The sequence below is a fragment of the Sinohyriopsis cumingii genome, chromosome 1 (assembly GCF_028554795.1).
Source record: "Sinohyriopsis cumingii isolate HCF-2022 chromosome 1, ASM2855479v2, whole genome shotgun sequence".
Classification (NCBI taxonomy): domain Eukaryota; kingdom Metazoa; phylum Mollusca; class Bivalvia; order Unionida; family Unionidae; genus Sinohyriopsis; species Sinohyriopsis cumingii.
This window is the reverse complement of record NC_142961.1, coordinates 121,167,645-121,185,851: the sequence shown is the minus strand read 5'-3', so window position 1 is coordinate 121,185,851 and position 18,207 is coordinate 121,167,645. Positions and strand designations below refer to the sequence as shown.

Here is an 18,207-nt window from a genome sequence, read left to right as displayed (position 1 = left end):
TAACTAGTTTATTTGATATGGACCTACCAGATTGTATTTGTACAGTCACTGTTTGACTGGAATTACCCACTGTTGTATTCATGCAAGGTAAGATCATGTATTCCTAACAGCCTATTGTACACCCGAAATTACCCATGTCTCTAATAAGCCACAATTGTAATTGGTCAGTGTCAACTATTGTAATTTGGTTACACAAGACAGGACTGTCAAATTTGCCTTTGGTCTTAAAGTCACCCGAGCAGATCTCTGTAAACACAGCTTGCCAGTGATACAGAATACCAGTTTATTGTTAATCATTGTTAGTTGACACCCAGACAGCAACAGATTACAGAAAAGATTAGCAATGGCTGCTTTCTGTGATGTTTTTATAGTGCAGTCCAGAATGCATTATCCAATGTCCAGCGAGAATGGTTTACTTTCACTTTATTGTGAAATCAGTTAGATTAAAAAGTGAGTTGAGTATTATCAGTATTTACCTGTGCATTAAGACAACACTTCATTGAATAAATACTAAGCTGAGACATTTAATCTATCAATGGAGATGTCCAGGAAAAGGATCCTTTATTCTGTGATGTTTAAGTTTGATGCTTTAAAGAAACTTAAGTCTGGCAAAGTGAAGTGGAAAGTTGCAAAGGATTTTGGTGTGGCTATGTCATCTTTGCATGATTGGAAGAAAGATGAGGAAAATTTAAGAATATGCAGACTGGTTTAGATGCAGATGCTGGACTAAAACACAAAAGAGATGGATAAGCAAATGGCAGACCAGGGTAGTGTTCTGTAAACTTGGTTCATTCATCCAGTTTTTCCGAGGTGCAAAAGAGAAAACAGATTTTGATAAACAGGAAGTATGATCTGCTATTGACAGTGACGAGAAAGACCTGTCAGAAGCCCTCCCCCACCCCAGCTGTTTCCAAATCCATTTTTGCATTCAAGGACCTACATGACTAGAAAGCCAGGATGTTGAAGATTATGCAGCTGAGAAATACCATAGACTTTGCAAAACAACAAGAATGATCAGGTATCAAATGACATCAAATCACAGAATACTTCATTTAGGGAATATACATTATATGACTGAACAGTGCTTATTCTGTTTAGATTAGGATCTTTGTGATGAAATGTATTTCTTTCAGACAACAGTTTATTTTGAACAGATTACATGTGTGCATGCATGATCATTACTTTGTTATTTCTATTCTGTGTTTTAGAATTGCTAAAAGCTTGCTGCACATGGTTTGACATCACTCAGTCACTAACGGGTGTGATGTCATTCATTTTCTGGTCATCATTTGTAACATAATGCGATATTCAGTTGCTAATCATTATGCATAACATGGTGTGACATCATTCAGTTGCTATCATATGTAACATGGTGTGACATTTAATTGCTAATCACATATGTAACATGGTGTGACATTCAGTTGCTAATCATCATATGTAATATGGTGTGACATTCAGTTGCTAATCCTATAACATGGTATGACATCGTTCAGTTGCTAATCGTCATATATAACATGGTGTGACATTCAGTTCCTAATCATCATATGTAACATGGTGTGACATTCAGTTGCTAATCATCATATATAGCATGGTGTGACATTCAGTTGATAATCATCATATGTAACATGGTGTGACTTTCAGTTGCTAATCATATATAGCATGGTGTGACATTCAGTTGCTAATCATCATATATAATGGGTGTTATGAACTGATGGTGAGATATTGTAAAGGCAAAAATGACTTGACATTACTCAGTACACTTTTTATAGATATAAGTTCATTTATTTAATTGCAGAATGTGTTTAGAATGATTGTGAGCTCTCAGTAAAGAATCAAGTTTTTAATATCAATGTGTGTTGGTCTCAGTTTGCAACATGAATTTAGTCATTAGTTTGTTGTTGCAAGTGATGGTATTTTCTGTTCAATTAAAATCACTTTAAGTGAGTTGACAATACAGCTGTAGGTGGAAATTATAATTGGCAAGTGTACTTACTCATATTACATCATTGTTTTATTCTTACTCATACACTGTAATTTATCAAATGTACAACAATATGGTTGAAAGAAAATGACCTGAAGCCTGGTATTTTATCTTCATTTACTTTTTGGACGTTATTAGTAGAAAAATTAAATGTATAAATACCAAGCAGGGAAGAAAAAATTCCTAATTTATTTAAACTAAAAGTATTACTATACATTTGATTTCTGTTTTATTACACACATACACACACATTCAAATAATTTTTGATCATTTTCAATATACCACTGTACATGACATGAATGGTGGTTTGGACTCCAACTATATTGCATTATAATTTTGGGGAGAGCTGTACTTGTGATATTGGTCACATGACCCTTATTCTCATTCTTCTGAAGATGGTTGAACTTTGCAACAATTTCACAATTTCTGCATTCTGAATCATTGTGGCATACAACTCTACTTTTCCAATTTCTTCCTCTTCCTTCAGGTCAATGTACAGTCTGTCTTTCATCACAGTCTGTATGTAGGGATAAGTATTTGGGAGCCTTAGAGTAATTTTGTTTTCTGCATGTTGCTAAAATCTCAGTTTCTTGATTAATGTTGGAAATAATAGTCATATAATCATTGAACTTTTTTAATACCAATAAGTAAATAATGTAACGTCAGGTTCATTATTTGTTCATGTGAGTCAGCGAGTACCAACTCTTTGAACTAGATGGACTTAAATATAATGTAATTATCTCAGTTCGTTTTGGGTGAAAAAACATTGTATTTGGGGCTTTTTTAAGTCACAAATCGTCTAGCTTAGGTCAGGTTTTAAATGATTGCATAGGTATTGGTCAATGTCTTTTTGCCTTGGATACAGTGATGCAATTGGTCATTGAAAAACATTACTTTTATACTTGAAAATTCATCCACCAATGACCTTCAGGATGTATAATTTCACGTCTTTTGTCCTCACAACGAGTACTCTGGTTATTCTCAATTCCAATTTTGAGATAGTGAGTCTTAATGGTTTTTCTTTTCAGGCATTGGAGGCCTTGGTTTCACAGAAAGACACAGTTTTAACTGAGACACCATCATATCCAGGAACTCTGGCTATTGTAAGTGTGAATAGAAAATGAGACCCAAGACTCACTGCATTGATTAGCAGATGAAAACAAAGTGTAGTAAGCCCTTGAGGGTTTTCTTTTATTTTTGTATGTTCAGGATTATTTATATTTTGAAAAGGTAGTAAACAAATTCTTTGGTAAAGTTTTGTTGAACTTTAAGAAGTAAAGTTTGCAATAAAATACCATTAAAAGTATCCTATTAAGCACATCCCATTGCTCATTTTGGCTTATTAAAATTATTATTAATTAAAATTATTAAATTATAGTCTCATTATGATTCTAAAAAGCTATCATATAATCCTGTGGGGAACAGGCAACTGAGTTTCAGTAAAGAGGAGCAGAGTTGCAGTTCTTAGCATGAAACTGTATCCATTCAGCAGTTAACACCACTCAACTTAACCAGAAAAAGTGTCTCTTAATGTCAACTTTCAGAACATGTTATTAACAGAAGACTACATTTTAACATAATTTCAAATCTGAACAATCCTTTTTGCCTTCCCCTTTCCCTGCTACTCATGTTTAAACATTTTCTTAGTTTCTTAGTACTGTTTCAGAAATACCTGTCCAACATTTTCATTAAGTTAACATGCAACACATTATGAAATAAACTGTAGATTTAAGTGATTTTCCAACAAATCACCTTATTGAGTAGTAGTTGTAGTAAGAAACACCATGTCTTATTTACATCCAAGTAACTTATTTTTGCCATTTAATATCAACAAACTAATTATGTTTAGATTTTTGCCATTTAATATAAACAGACTAATTCTCTTTAGATATTTAGATCACATCTGCACTCTTTAACCCTTTACCTCATGCAAGTGCCTTTGGATGCCTCTACTCCATTCGCATAGAAGTGCCTTTGGATGCCACCTCTACTCCATTCGCATGGAAGCGCCTTTTGACACCTGCTGTAAACATAAGCCATTTTAAGAGGGTTTTCGAAACACCACCTTTGGGGAAAACCCCCTATTAGATACTATATTCATTTCTGCGAACGACCATTACGTCAGATCACATGGTCACTGTTTATGCTCTGGTCGAAATCTGCTATTTAAAGTAACTAGGTCGTATTCTCCACTCTCCAAGATGGAGGTCATGGATTTCGTTCAATACTTATGAAGTTTTCACAATTAGAATCATAACTATGAAAGCTTCAATAACTTAAGTAAAGGCTCTGATATTGATGTAGGCAGCAATTAGTTTTTATAAATTAACAAATTCAGATGACTTAGTGATGTAGACATGGACAAAAAACTTGTAAATTTTGAGTATGAGAAATGGCAGCTACAGTTGGTCACGCGGCTTCACTGACTTGACAGTGAACAAGTTCTCTCAAGATTTCAAAGCACATAAAAAAATTCTTCTGTGAAAAATAATTGCACAGCTATAATGATCGGACTGTACTCTTAAATTTTTCCATACATAATAGATGTGTACCAATAATGTAAAATGGTTAAATTTCTTTTTTTAACGTAACATACACTACATTGCTTAACAATTAACAGGCAGGCCTATGTGTATGGAGTTGAATAAGTAACAGGTGTTCTATTTATAGCATACTGCACTGGGTAACTTTGCTACATGTGTATCAAAGGCCTAAAAAGCCATATACTCTTTGAGGTAAAGGTTAAGTATTTCACTATAATTTAAAATTGCAGTAAGTACAAAAATGACAGGAGGATACGATCAACACCAGATGTTGCAGATTAAATAAACTACTAGATGTTGTAGATTAAATAAACTCTTGACATCGCAGATTAAATAAAACACTTAATGTTGCAGATTAAATAAAACACTTAATGTTGCAGATTTAATAAAACACTTAATGTTGCAGATTTAATAAAACACTTAATGTTGCAGATTAAATAAAACACTTAATGTTGCAGATTAAATAAAACACTTAATGTTGCAGATTAAATAAAACACTTGATGTTGCAGATTAAATAAAACACTTGATGTTGCAGATTAAATAAAACAATGTCGCAGATTAAATAAAACACTTGATGTCGCAGATTAAATAAAACACTTGATGTCACAGATTAAATAAAACACTAATGTTGCAGATTTAATAAAACACTTGATGTTGCAGATTAAATAAAACACTTGATGTTGCAGATTAAATAAAACACTTGATGTTGCAGATTAAATAAAACACTTAATGTTGCAGATTAAATAAAACACTTGATGTTGCAGATTAAATAAAACACTTATGTTGCAGATTAAATAAAACACTTGATGTTGTAGATTAAATAAAACACTTAATGTTGCAGATTAAATAAAACACTTAATGTTGCAGATTAAATAAAACACTTGATGTTGCAGATTAAATAAAACACTTGATGTTGCAGATTAAATAAAACACTTGATGTTGTAGATTAAATAAAACACTTAATGTTGCAGATTAAATAAAACACTTAATGTTGCAGATTAAATAAAACACTTGATGTTGCAGATTAAATAAAACACTTAATGTTGCAGATTTAATAAAACACTTGATGTTGCAGATTAAATAAAACACTTGATGTTGCAGATTAAATAAAACACTTAATGTTGCAGATTTAATAAAACACTTGATGTTGCAGATTAAATAAAACACTTGATGTTGCAGATTAAATAAAACACTTGATGTTGCAGATTAAATAAAACACTTGATGTTGCAGATTAAATAAAACACTTGATGTTGCAGAGTAAATAAACACTTGTTCTTGCAGATTAAATAAAAGACTAGATGTTGCAGATTTAATAAAACATTGCATGTTGCAGATTAAATCAAACACTGGATGTTGCAGGATAAATAAAGTACATGACATTGCAGATTAATTAAAACACTTGATGTTGCAGATTTAATAAAACACATGATGCAGATTAAATGAAACACTTGATGTTGCAGATTTAATAAAACTTTACATGTTGCCAGTTAAATAAAACACTTGATGTTGCAGATTTAATAAAACATTACATGTGCAGATTTAATAAAACATTGCATGTTGCAGAGTAAATAAACACTTGTTGCTGCAGATTGAATAAAACACTTGATGTTGCAGATTAACCCTTTACCTCATAGAGTGTATGGTTTTTTAGCCCTTTGCTATACATGTAGCAAAGTTACCCAGTGAAGTGCACTATAAATAGAACATGTTACATCTTCGATTCCATACACAGAGGCCTGCCTTAAAACTGTTAAGCAGTGTAGTGTATGTTACGTTTAACCGTATACAATTTTTGGTACACATATATTATGTATTGAAAAATTTAAGTGTAAAATACCATCGTTATAGCTGTATAATTATTTTTCACAGACGATTTTTAAATGTTCTTTAAAATCTTGAGAAAACTTGTTCCCCATCAAGTCATTGAAGCCACGTGACTAACTGTAACTGCCATTTCTCATGCTCAAAATTTATAAGTTCTTTGTCTGTGTCTACATCACTAAATCATCTGAATTTGATAATTTATAAAAACTAATCACTGCCTACACCAATATCAGAGCCTTTACCTAAGTTATTGAAGATATCATAGTTGTGATTCTAATCATGAAAACTCAAATACTGTAGTATCATTTATTTTCGTTGGGCTCAATTTTCGTGGCTTTTAATAAAATAGACCTTTTTGTGGGTACTTAAATTCATGGTTTTGCCTGTCAAAATTTGCATATTAGTAGGTATTTAATTTCATGGTTTAACCTCTACAAATACCCAAAATGAAGAATACAACAGAATAAAACTTTGTTGACGCAAATGGCAGTCACTTTAATGTTTAAAAGAATACTACCACCTGTATGAGCACAAATTAAGGACTGGCAAGTTCAATACTTACACCGTGTTTTCAACCAAGTGAATACCATCAGTCGAAGCTGACACAGCCAACAACAATAAAACAATACTTCCATCTTTATGAGCACAAATAAAACACCTGTCAAGAATAATCACTTTCACCATGTTTTCATTTGAGTGCTGAACATCAAAGGAAGCCGATGCAGCCAACAACACTAGGTCAATCGGTTATTAAAGTACATATGAATGATCTCTTACTTAAACCACTGTCCATCAGGTTGCACCATCAGTACTTTCTGATGGGGGACCCCGAGTGGCGAGTGGATTAAAGCGCTCTCTGTTACAGATCACTGCCATCTCACCTCTGTCTGCGTGGGTTTGAGTCTTCAAGTCTCGGATTCGGCTAATGTGGGTATGTGAGAAAGCTTGCCAGTAGTTCTCGTGGGTCGGTGGTTCTTACCAGGGTTTTCCCGGGTTCTTCCTCCACCATTAATACTGGCCGCCATGTATAGCCTATTGTGTGCTGACAAATGGTGTTAAACCCTACAACAACAACAACAACAACAGCAACATTTTTCTGACGATCATGGCATTAATACAGTGGCTAAAGAGTGGTAAAATTCAACTTAGACCCCCCCCACATGCTGAATGGATAATTGCAGCTCATGCGACAATGAGTGAAAGATCAGACCTAATTATCAGTGGTTTTGAGATAGCTTGACTTGTTTAATTCAGCAATTTGGGTATTATTTACCTGAGAAGCATTTGTGAGTACCATGAAACTTGATTAACACGATGTTGATACAATGGTTTTGTCCAAAATTATGTGAAGTTTGAGCTTTAATACTCTGCTATAATTAGTGTACATGCATTATATGCATAGTGTTTCATTAATAATAGTGTTTCATAAAATAGTCATAGTACTTTACAGAATTGTTCTTTTGGGTTAAAGATGCATAGATAAAATGAAATGTGCTTTCAGAAGGATTTAAATGTTTCAACAACAGTTGTACTCAAATGAATGATCGATTTGAATAAGTATTAAATTTCATTTTCATAAACTGTTATTTTGTATTATTTTTTCTTTCATTTTCAGTATTACTATTGGTTGAATACCTTATGCTTTTTTTCTATTTTCTCTCTGTCCTTACTTACCTTGCATATCAATTTAAGGCAGAGAGTGTAAAATTACAGCTATCGGATATCTTATCAAACCTGTGCATTGAAACAATATAAAATTATTTATAATTTTTTCAAAAGGTTAAAATAAAAAACAAACACATGTAAAAGCTAATATTTAATTACCAGATTACACTATTGACCTTGATTTATCAAATACTAGCATCTGTGTTAATCTCTAGGAATGAAACACTGTAAAAAAAATGGGGGTGGGGGCATCATCCTATGTGGCTCATTTTTCGTTGGGGATGTAAATTTGTGGTTCGGGGCAACAGTGAAAACCATGAAAATTGGTCCCCCACGAAAACTGATGATACTACAGTAAGTACTGAACAAAATCCGTGACCTCCATTTTGGAGAGTGGAGAATATGACCCAGTTACATTAAATAGCAGATTTTTTCCAGAGCATAAACAGCGACCATGTGATCTGACATAATGGTCATTCACACCAATGAATGTAGTATCTCTAATAGGGTTTTTTCCATGAAGGTGGCTCAATGAAAACCCGCTCAAATTAGCCAATGTTTACAGCAGGTGTCAAAAGGCGCTTCCATGAGAATGGTGTAGAGGCGTATAAAAGCTCTTGTATGAGAATCAGGTAGAGGCATCCAAAGGCAATTCCATGTGAATGGAGTAGAGGTGTCGAAAAGCGCTTGCATGAGGTAAAGGGATAAATGAAGACAGTTTATTTTCTCAGGTCTTCCAATTTGATGTGATTAGGATATTGTCAGCTAGTTTGAAAATTTATTGTGTGCTTTCAGTGGTTATGTGCTTAGGAGATAATTGACAACACTAAACCATATTCAGAAGTAATATAAATCAGTTTGGTCATTTACACATAACGACTGTATTTCACTTCTTGGTTTCACTCTAGTTGAAATGACCTTATGGCAATGTCATTTATGAAAATGAGTGAGTTTTCTTTTTTTATCTTGCATTCATTATAATCATTTCTTTATCCTCTTGTTTATTCTCATTTTTATTTGCTTTAATATCTTCTATTATTTATCTCTTGTATATTTGCTCGTTCATACATTCACTGATTCATTGATTGATTCATTGATTCATTCGTTCATTCATTCATTTTTATACTTGCATTCTCACTCTGCTGGTACACCTGTTGATTTGGTCATATGTTTCAAATACTATTTTTAATTTATGTTAAGTTAAATGATGTGTGATGATATCTAAGTTAAGTAGTTACTTCCTAATGACAATCTAAGTTCCCAGCCAATGTGGATATGTGAGAAAGCTTGCCAGTAGCTTCTCGTGGGTTGGTGGTTCTTCCCAGGGTTTTCCCGGGTTCTTCCTCCACCATTAATACTGGCCACCATGCATAGCCTATCGTGTGCTGAAAAATGGTGTTAAACCCCACAACAACAACAACAATAATCTAAGTTCCAATAATTCAGAAGGAAAAATCAATTATCTGTACACATAATATGATTCATATGACCTTGAAAAGTCCCTGAATATGAGGGGTTGATCTGAACACTCTTTGAACAAGTTGCTTTTGTTCTTGAAAAGTCCTGGAATTTGTTGAAATAGCTTCTTGAATTTACAAAATGTTAGAATGGAATAAAATACAGCAGAGACTGTTTGTAACGTCTCACAGGAAAATGTGATGTTAGGAACATTATATCTAAGAAACGTTATTTAAAAAACATTTGAATCAAAATTAAAATTTTTTCTTCAGTCTGTTAATGTACTAGTTCATGTTGATGACGTTGGACATGTAGTAAACAATTTATATTGGTATGATTACTGTCAGAACTCATATGTCATGGTAATAAAATTTTCATGCAACAATAATTGTATAAATACATAATAACATGAAAAAAAGATAAACCAGTGATTTTTACCATCAGTGTCCACATACATGTACATGTACCAGCTGGCAAATCATAAAACCCACTTTTATGTGAAATTGATTTTGTTCAGTAATTTGGTGGTTTCCTGGCGATCACTGATTTCACAAACAATAGCCTCATGGTACAACAGATGTACATTTTAATCATTGGCATCACAGGTGTGACAATGTCATTATCAGAACTAACATAGTCCAAGAAATCAAATCCTCATTACCAGACCAAAGTATGAAAGACTTATGGGACTTAACTGGAAATTCCCAGTGAAATTTCTGTCTTTGCTTGCCTGCTCAAGCAACCATGAATGCATGTGTTTCATCAGAACCTGGAATTATGAAACTTGCATGACTGTCTTATATACAGTAAACAATTCTTAGAACTGGTGAAAATTAAAAGGGTGTGTGTATGTGTGATTTGGATTTTAAGTATACCTTTAGCAATTTTTCAGTCATATTGCTACAGTGTCTGCAGTGTGGCAGTTTATAGTGATGTCTAGCACTGGGCCATCATGCCACAGACATGTAGCTTTATGTCCCACCTAGTCATATTATCTTGACACCAGGCTGTCTAGTCCTAACACTAACCTCTAAATGCTGAGCACCGAGTGAGGCAGCTGTTTGTACCATTTTTGTAAGTCTTTGGTATGACTCGGCTGGGTTTCAAACCTGTGACCTCCTGTATCCAAGGTGGAGGCTCTAACCATTAGGCCACTGGAGCAGTCCCATTTTTGTATGATCGACAATAAATGTGAAAGTGGCATTTAGTGTTAACCTTATCTGTTTGAAAGTATTTCTGTCCATCCTACCTTGGTATTATTTTGCAGCACATTATCTCAGTATTTCATACTTATGGGGACTTGTAGTTTAATGGGTGGACCCAACATTGAGAGGACTAAAAGGCACTGTCAAGTCTTGATTCTTTATGGTATTCCAATGGGGTTGAGGTGCATTTGTTTCTGTTTGATTACTTCATGGAAGAACTGAGCAAGCTGATATTTATCTGGAGTTGATGTTACAAATTCTGATTTAATTGTCAAGTTTTTTGTAATATTGCAAAGGGGGTCAAATTTAGATAGAGAGAAAAGAAGAATGTCAGAAGCACAATTTTTGAGACTACCTTCATTAGTGGACTAATGTCTGATATGTGTGAATGTAAGTTGGTGAATGCAGTGAAAGTGGAGCCAATGAAAGATTAATATATAATTATTTATAAATTGGAGTCCAGATAACAAATAACTTTATTATATGGTTTACAACTAATAAATTAATGAATAATTAATTACAGTGAAAGTTATCAAATTATGTATAATAACTAAGTAATTTAGGGAAAACGGTTAGACAGACAGCATAATGATAATACAAACAATACACCCTTAATATAATTATGCCACTCTCATATTAAAGTAAATGTATTTGGTTCATTTGAAGTCCACAAACTGAAAGGGGAAAAATTACAAATTCTATCTTGCAACAATGGTACCAAGGTTTACCTCCCCTAATGATCAGTAACGCTAAATGAACATCAATGTTAAGCACCTTTAATATTGTCAAAACTCTGGTGCACTGGCTATCTTATAACAAAATACAATCTGTATAGAAAACAGTTTGTGAATTTATAAACAACGTGCAGATTCTGTGGCATATTTTGGTGTTCATGGATGGACAGCCAGGGACAAAACTTACTCAATTCCTTTTAGGTGGTGCTTTACAGTTTCGTATTTTGCATAGGGTTAGAATTTTTTTTAAAAGAATTTTCCTGGCTTTCCTCACTGGTTATAATGGCTATTTAAAAAAGACCTTGTATATCTTGGGTATAATTCAAAGAACCTTTAATTCCCTTTATTTTGGTGTATGATTGATGGGTGTAATATGGGTTATAGAGTATACAGCTTGGCCTTACTCCAGATGTGCACCTTTCAAAAAAGTGTTAGCTTGAACTTGAAACTAGCCAGAATTATTTCTGAGATATCAACAATGAATTTTACAGTTTGTAAATGGATGGAACAGATCAGGTTCATAAAGGTCAAAGGTCAAAATGTAAAATATTTGCCTATTGTTTAATATGGAAGAAGCAAATTCGCTTTCTCATCATTTATTTTTTTATTTCACTGCAAATAAATGAAAAGAAACATTTTCACTATATATTTCTTTTACTTATTGCAACAGTTTTAAATTTCAGTTGACTCTATTCCTATATTCTAAGACTTCTAATTTCCCCAAAATTAAGGTAACTACTCACACAAACATGCCTCATGGCATATTATGTAAGCAAGAGCAAAATGAGCATAATTAGCTTATTTTCATGCTTAACATCAATATGAATGTACCATTTTATTCAGAACATCATACATAATGATATGAAAATTATAAAAAATAATTGCATACATTTTTATATTTGCTTTAAGGTGGCGCTCTACAGTTTCATATTTTGCATAGGTTAGAATTTTAAAGAAAAAGAATTTCCCTGGCTTTCCTCACTGGTTATACTGGCTATTTAAAAAAGACCTTGTATATCTTAGGTATAATACAAAGAACCTTTAATTCCCTTTATTTTGGTGTATGATTGACGGGTGTAATATGGGAGAGAGATTATACAGCTTGGCCTTACTGCAGATGTGCACCTTTCAAGAAAGTGCTAGCTCCACTTGGTCATTTTGACTTCCTGAACTTCAGAGGTAAATTGTATAAAAAAGTGCATATAACCGTTTTTACATTTTATTTATTTGGTAATTCATTCATTGCACTTTCAGAAGCTGGTATTGTCTAGTCTGGCAAAATTCATTTTCCATACTTTAATAGCTGCTATGGATAGTGTACTTTAGACTAATTCAGGCTGATTTTTTAGCACAAGGGAGCAATCATTTTAGTTCGTTTGCTTACATCATGTACAATTTCCAAAAGTACAATATCCAAAGAAATATCATCCACATTACATTAATGTAGCATAGAGGTATACCAACATTCTCTCCATTGTGCATGTTTTAAATGCAAACAACTTCACCTTATATACATCACTCTCTCAAAAGTACATAATAACTGGTGAGCGCCCCCTTATGCCCATGGAATCCAAAAACCTGGAAACCAGATGAACCAGATGTGTTGGGTTTCATGCATGGTGACATACGGCATATATAGAAAGAATGGAACATATCTGAATCATATCCCAATAGGCTACAGATCAAAATGAAAGCAATTGCAAACAGTCATGTTTCACCAAATGAGAATCTCAAATGATTGAGTATCTGCAAGTATTATACTGGACTGAATATTCATAGATAGAATTCCGTAAGAAACACCACAAACAGGATATTGGTATGAAGAGTTGTGCTGAGTGAAAATAATGTGAGTTTCATGGCTCACTAAATTGTTTGGTTCAAATGATGCTATAGCATTATGTACATATATGATAACAAGCCACAGTATATATGACACCATCAGTTTAAAAGTAGACTTCTGTGACTTGTTTTTTGATCAGTCAATGTTTTGTGCAAGACTAACTCTATAAGTTATTGTATATGTATATGTCTTCTCACTTATTAGTGTGGAATCTTAATCAGGTAAATCCACAAAGATTTACCTCCTTCAACTATTTACTGAAATTCCAATACACAATGCTTGGCTAATTGAGCCCTTTTGGGCCAACTGTGTTGTCAACATGCATTTATGATATCAAACCAATAAAAAAAGTTGTTTCCTAGCAAGCTAGAATTTCCTTAAAAATCAGAATATTTTGGTGTTCCTCAAATGTTACTGGCTGGGATTGATTTACAGTTGTCTTCTGACAGCTCTTGTTTTCTGTTTTTATGTTCCATCTACTGTATCTGTTCTTTGTTTGGCAGAGGAGATTTATTTTCAAATGTGGATGCAAATAGATTTAAATTTTCTGATTTGTTGTAAACAGACAATGTTCTTTTGGCACATCCAGGACTGAACAACAGATAGGTCCATGTGAAATTAGGGTTTTATGTTCATTAAACTATATACCTGTAATAGCCTTTTTATTTTGATGTAGTCAATGAAAATATGTAAAATAAAGTTAAAAGCTAGTTTGTTTCCTTATCCATTCTTCTAATTCTGCTGCTACCTTAATCAACTGCATGTTTAGCACTTTCAGTTTCTAGGCTTGTATCTATATGCTTGTGGCTATTAGCTGTCCTGAATGTTGGCTTATATCACTTACATATGGTTTTGGACGGATTTTCCACCCATCTACACGATATATTTATTAGTTATATGCTTCTGATGCATGAACACTTTATCATATATGTTTGCTTTTGTATATTTTTCATAGTCTTGTATTTATCCGCATAAATTTAAAATTGGTAAGTATGTAAATGGTATTTTGAGAATGTATTGGCAAGCCATTATTTTAACCAGTATATTTTAAGACTATATGTTAGTGTAGAGTATATTCTATTCATGTAAATTGACCTCTCTGCATTGAATTTTTAAACAGAAATTATAAAATTGAGTGAGGGAAGTATCTTAAGTTAGCCAGTACACATGCATATTATTTTATCACGGCATGTAATTGAAGAGAGAGTAGAATATTTTTATGTAAAATTATTTCCCATATTATTATTATTTCATATAAAACTATTTCCCATGTTATTATTATTTCATGTAAAATTATTTCCCATGTTATTATTATTTGATGTAAAATTATTTCCCATGTTATTATTATTTCATGTAAAATTATTTCCCATGTTATTATTATTTCAAGGAAAATTATTTCCTATATTGATTATTAAAATTTAAATTATAAATGTGGTAGGGGCATGCATTTTTATCGTAGAAACATAATTTTATAAAAAGAAAAAAGTGTATGATTGTGGTTATGTCTGCTTCTTGAGGTAAATTGTTGTTATTGTTTACAGTCAGTAAAATAGCTCCAAGAAGCTAAAGATTCTTACTATGTAATGCAGTTCAGAATCTAAAATGTGTCTTTGTCTTTGTATATCTATCATACTTCCTTTGTCCTTATTGTCGTGGACTAGTCTTTATGTCTTTATGTGAGCTTTAGTCATATCATAGACCTATACTTTTGCAATACAACACATTCCCTATTTCATGGACTTGAGATCATCCATTTTTAAAGGTATAGCATGGTTCTTAGTCATAAAGTACTTTCATATCATTATAGCTGAAGCCCCTGGGGTGCAGATTGCTACCAGTCCAGTCAGACAAACATGGCATGGACCCTGATCATTTACAGCACATACTTTCAAAGTGGAAACCATCACATGCCAAGGATCCAAGCAGTGATATTCCAAAGTTACTATACTGTATTCCAAATGGAGGCAATCCCACAGGGCATGGGCTGACTGCTGACAGGAAGAAAAAGATCTATCAGCTTGCAAGAGAATATAATTTGTTGATTTTGGAAGATGATCCTTATTACTATTTACAGTTTTCTAAGGTACATGTTAAAGTTCATTTAGAGCAGTAGTTCCCATCCTCAGGGTCATGTTGAGTCCTTGTTTGCTTTTTTAATGCTGTAAAGTAGCCTTAGGGTCAGGAGGTCCTGCTGGTAGCCAGTTTAGGGTCACAGCAAAAAGGGCTGTGAACCACTTAGAGTGTATCTGTATTACATTATTAAGTTTTATGGCAACTTTTCAACTCATGAAGTAAAAATATTGACCACAGTATATTCCATCAATGCAGGGAAAATTTGTCTTAGATGGATTATTGAATTATTTGTCATTTTAGCAAAAGTGAATTTTTATGGTAAAGTACATACAGCATGATAAACTGAGATCACATTCTTTGGTTTCGTACTTGAGCTGTATAATGTATTTTCTCAAGTGTATTTTTTCAAAGCATCTGTAGTCGTTCCTGTGTAGTTATGCGCAAGAGGGATCACAAATGCAGATAAAACCTTACTTGTCCCTTTAAAATGGAAATATCTCTATTTCATTTTCAAGATTCAAAAAGTTCAAGAAAATCAATTTGGATTGACCTATTCTTTTTCACTATCTCTGCAAAAGAAATCACTAAATGTAAAGAATTTTGGTTATCTTTTTCTCTTTAAGAAATATAATATCAAATAGATTATGCATGTGAAGTGTCAGACATGAGACATAGGATTGCCAAATCTTTATATTTAGCTTTTTATTTCAAACATAACAAAGAAAACTGATTAATGGATCAATGGTATTGCCCCGTATCTGTCATCCATCCATAAATTTTTGCTTCCTACCACTCTGGAGGCATTATTTTTTATCCGATTTCTAGATCTCGGATGACTTATGAATATGAGCAAGATTCAATTTCGATAAAACTTGGTAAATAGGTTTATATCATGAAGATCCTGAATGAATTTGATTATAAGGAAGAAAAATAATTTTTATCCAAAAATAATAAACTAGGAGAAAAAAACAGGGAATAAAGTTGAGGAAATAGTTTTCATCAAGCTGTATTCTTAGAATACTAATTGAGCCTGTTCAATAAGATAGCTTTCATCAAGCTGTGTTCTTAGAATTCTAATTGAGCCTGTTCAATAAGATAGCTTTCATCAAGCTGTGTTCTTAGAATTCTAATTGAACCTGTTCAGTAAGATAGCTTTCATCAAGCTGTGTTCTTAGAATTCTAATTGAGTTCAGTAAAGTGATCATGGGCCTCTTGTTAAACTTTATGTGTAAGATTGAAGTTTGTTCTTTTAGCTCAACTGGTCATAGTCTAGAACAGCTTATCCATCTGTTAGCACTATTCCTAAAATAGTTGGAGCATTGCGTGATAGTTTACACACACACACATCCATCCAATTATCTAGTTGGTCCAAAATAGTCATTGCCACTCTGACATCTTGAAAATCTTTGTATCGCTACTCTGTCTGAATGGATGGTTATATTAATGTGGGGTTTTAACTAAAGGATTTTTAAGGTGTCTAGTTCGTCCTAAATGAAAATGGTGCCCATCTGATGCTAAATATAGCCACCACAGTGACCATCATGAAAACCTCGTGATCTTTATTATTCCTGAATGGATGGTCATATCAACATGAGCTTTTCACTAAAACACTTCTTATGATGTCTGGTTGGTTCTAATGTGATGCAGATCAGTTGTCCAATATGGCTGCCACAGTGGCCATCTTGAAAAGCTTGTTTTTGCTAATCTTCTGGAATGAGAAGTAATATTGCCAATGGATTTTCATGAGAGATTTCCAAAGATGTATAGTTGCTCCAAAATGAAAATGGTGTCAATCGGATGTCCAGTATGGCTACAACATTGGCCATCTTGAAAATATTATTCCCACTACTCCTGAATAGATGGTCATATCAGTATGGGGTTTTCACTGAACAACTTCTTATGATGTCTAGTTGGTTGTAACTGAAAAATGTGTCAGTCCTGCTTTTAATACAACCACCACAATGACCACCTCAAAAATCTTTTTATCACTACTTCTCCTAGATGGCTATTCTTATCGACATCAGGCTCTCACCTAAAGACTTCTTATAATGTCTGGTTGATACTAAATAGAAGCAATGCCGGTCTCATTCTGAATATGGCCACCATGGCATCCATCTTGAAAATCTTGTTTTCATTGCTGCCCCTGAAGAAAAATCTTTTTACACTGGAGAATATCAAAACAATGGTTTCAATACTTGGCAGTAAAAAGGGAGAAATGATCTTATTTTTTAATTCCTGGAAATTCTTTTTGCCCATTAGAGCATCAGTTCCTTCAAGGGACTCTTGTTTTATATGACAACTCACTGCTTTGTTTGCTTTTGTAATTCCTTTCTTGCATCTTGAAATTTCCTCACAGTTTTATCAATATAGTCTAACGCAGTGCTTGTTGTTGTTGTTGTTGTGGGGTTTAACGCCATTTTGCAGCACATGATAGGCTATACATGGCGGCCAGTATTAATGGTGGAGGAAGAACCAAAGAAAACCCCGGAAAGAACCACCGACCCACGAGAAGCTACTGGCAAGCTTTCTCACATACCCACATTGGCTGAATCTTAGACTCAAACCGCTGCAGACAGAGGTGAGATGGCAGTGATCCGTAACGCTAACGCAGTGCATGAGAGAGACTGTGGCTGTGAATTAATACACTTTTTTTCCTCCAGATTTTCATCTAGATTAAGTCACTAAGTGATAATAAACTCTTTAATAATATTTACATTCACTTCATAAATGGAAATACTAAATATACAATAAAAAAAATGTATTATTTGCTTCTAAAGCAGAAAATAAACTGTTTATTGAGTTCAGACTCGGGGGCTTTTTGTATGATGGCAGAGTTAAGTGTGATCAGCTAGTTCCAGAAATGTCACTTGCAAAAATAAATG

The 18,207-nt window shown here is 33.4% G+C and overlaps 1 protein-coding gene across 4 annotated transcripts in view; it reads left to right on the top strand.

Annotated features, from left to right (window-relative positions):
* LOC149807753 (kynurenine/alpha-aminoadipate aminotransferase, mitochondrial-like) overlaps nt 1-18,207 on the top strand; it is a 66,636-nt gene that overhangs the window by 20,582 nt on the left and 27,847 nt on the right. For all 4 annotated transcript variants that reach the window (XM_089970103.1, XM_089970073.1, XM_089970084.1 and 1 more), the window contains exons 6-7: nt 3,010-3,084; nt 15,060-15,335. In XM_089970103.1, the coding sequence (XP_089826229.1) occupies nt 3,010-3,084; nt 15,060-15,335 (351 nt within the window). The remainder of the gene's footprint in view (nt 1-3,009; nt 3,085-15,059; nt 15,336-18,207) is intronic.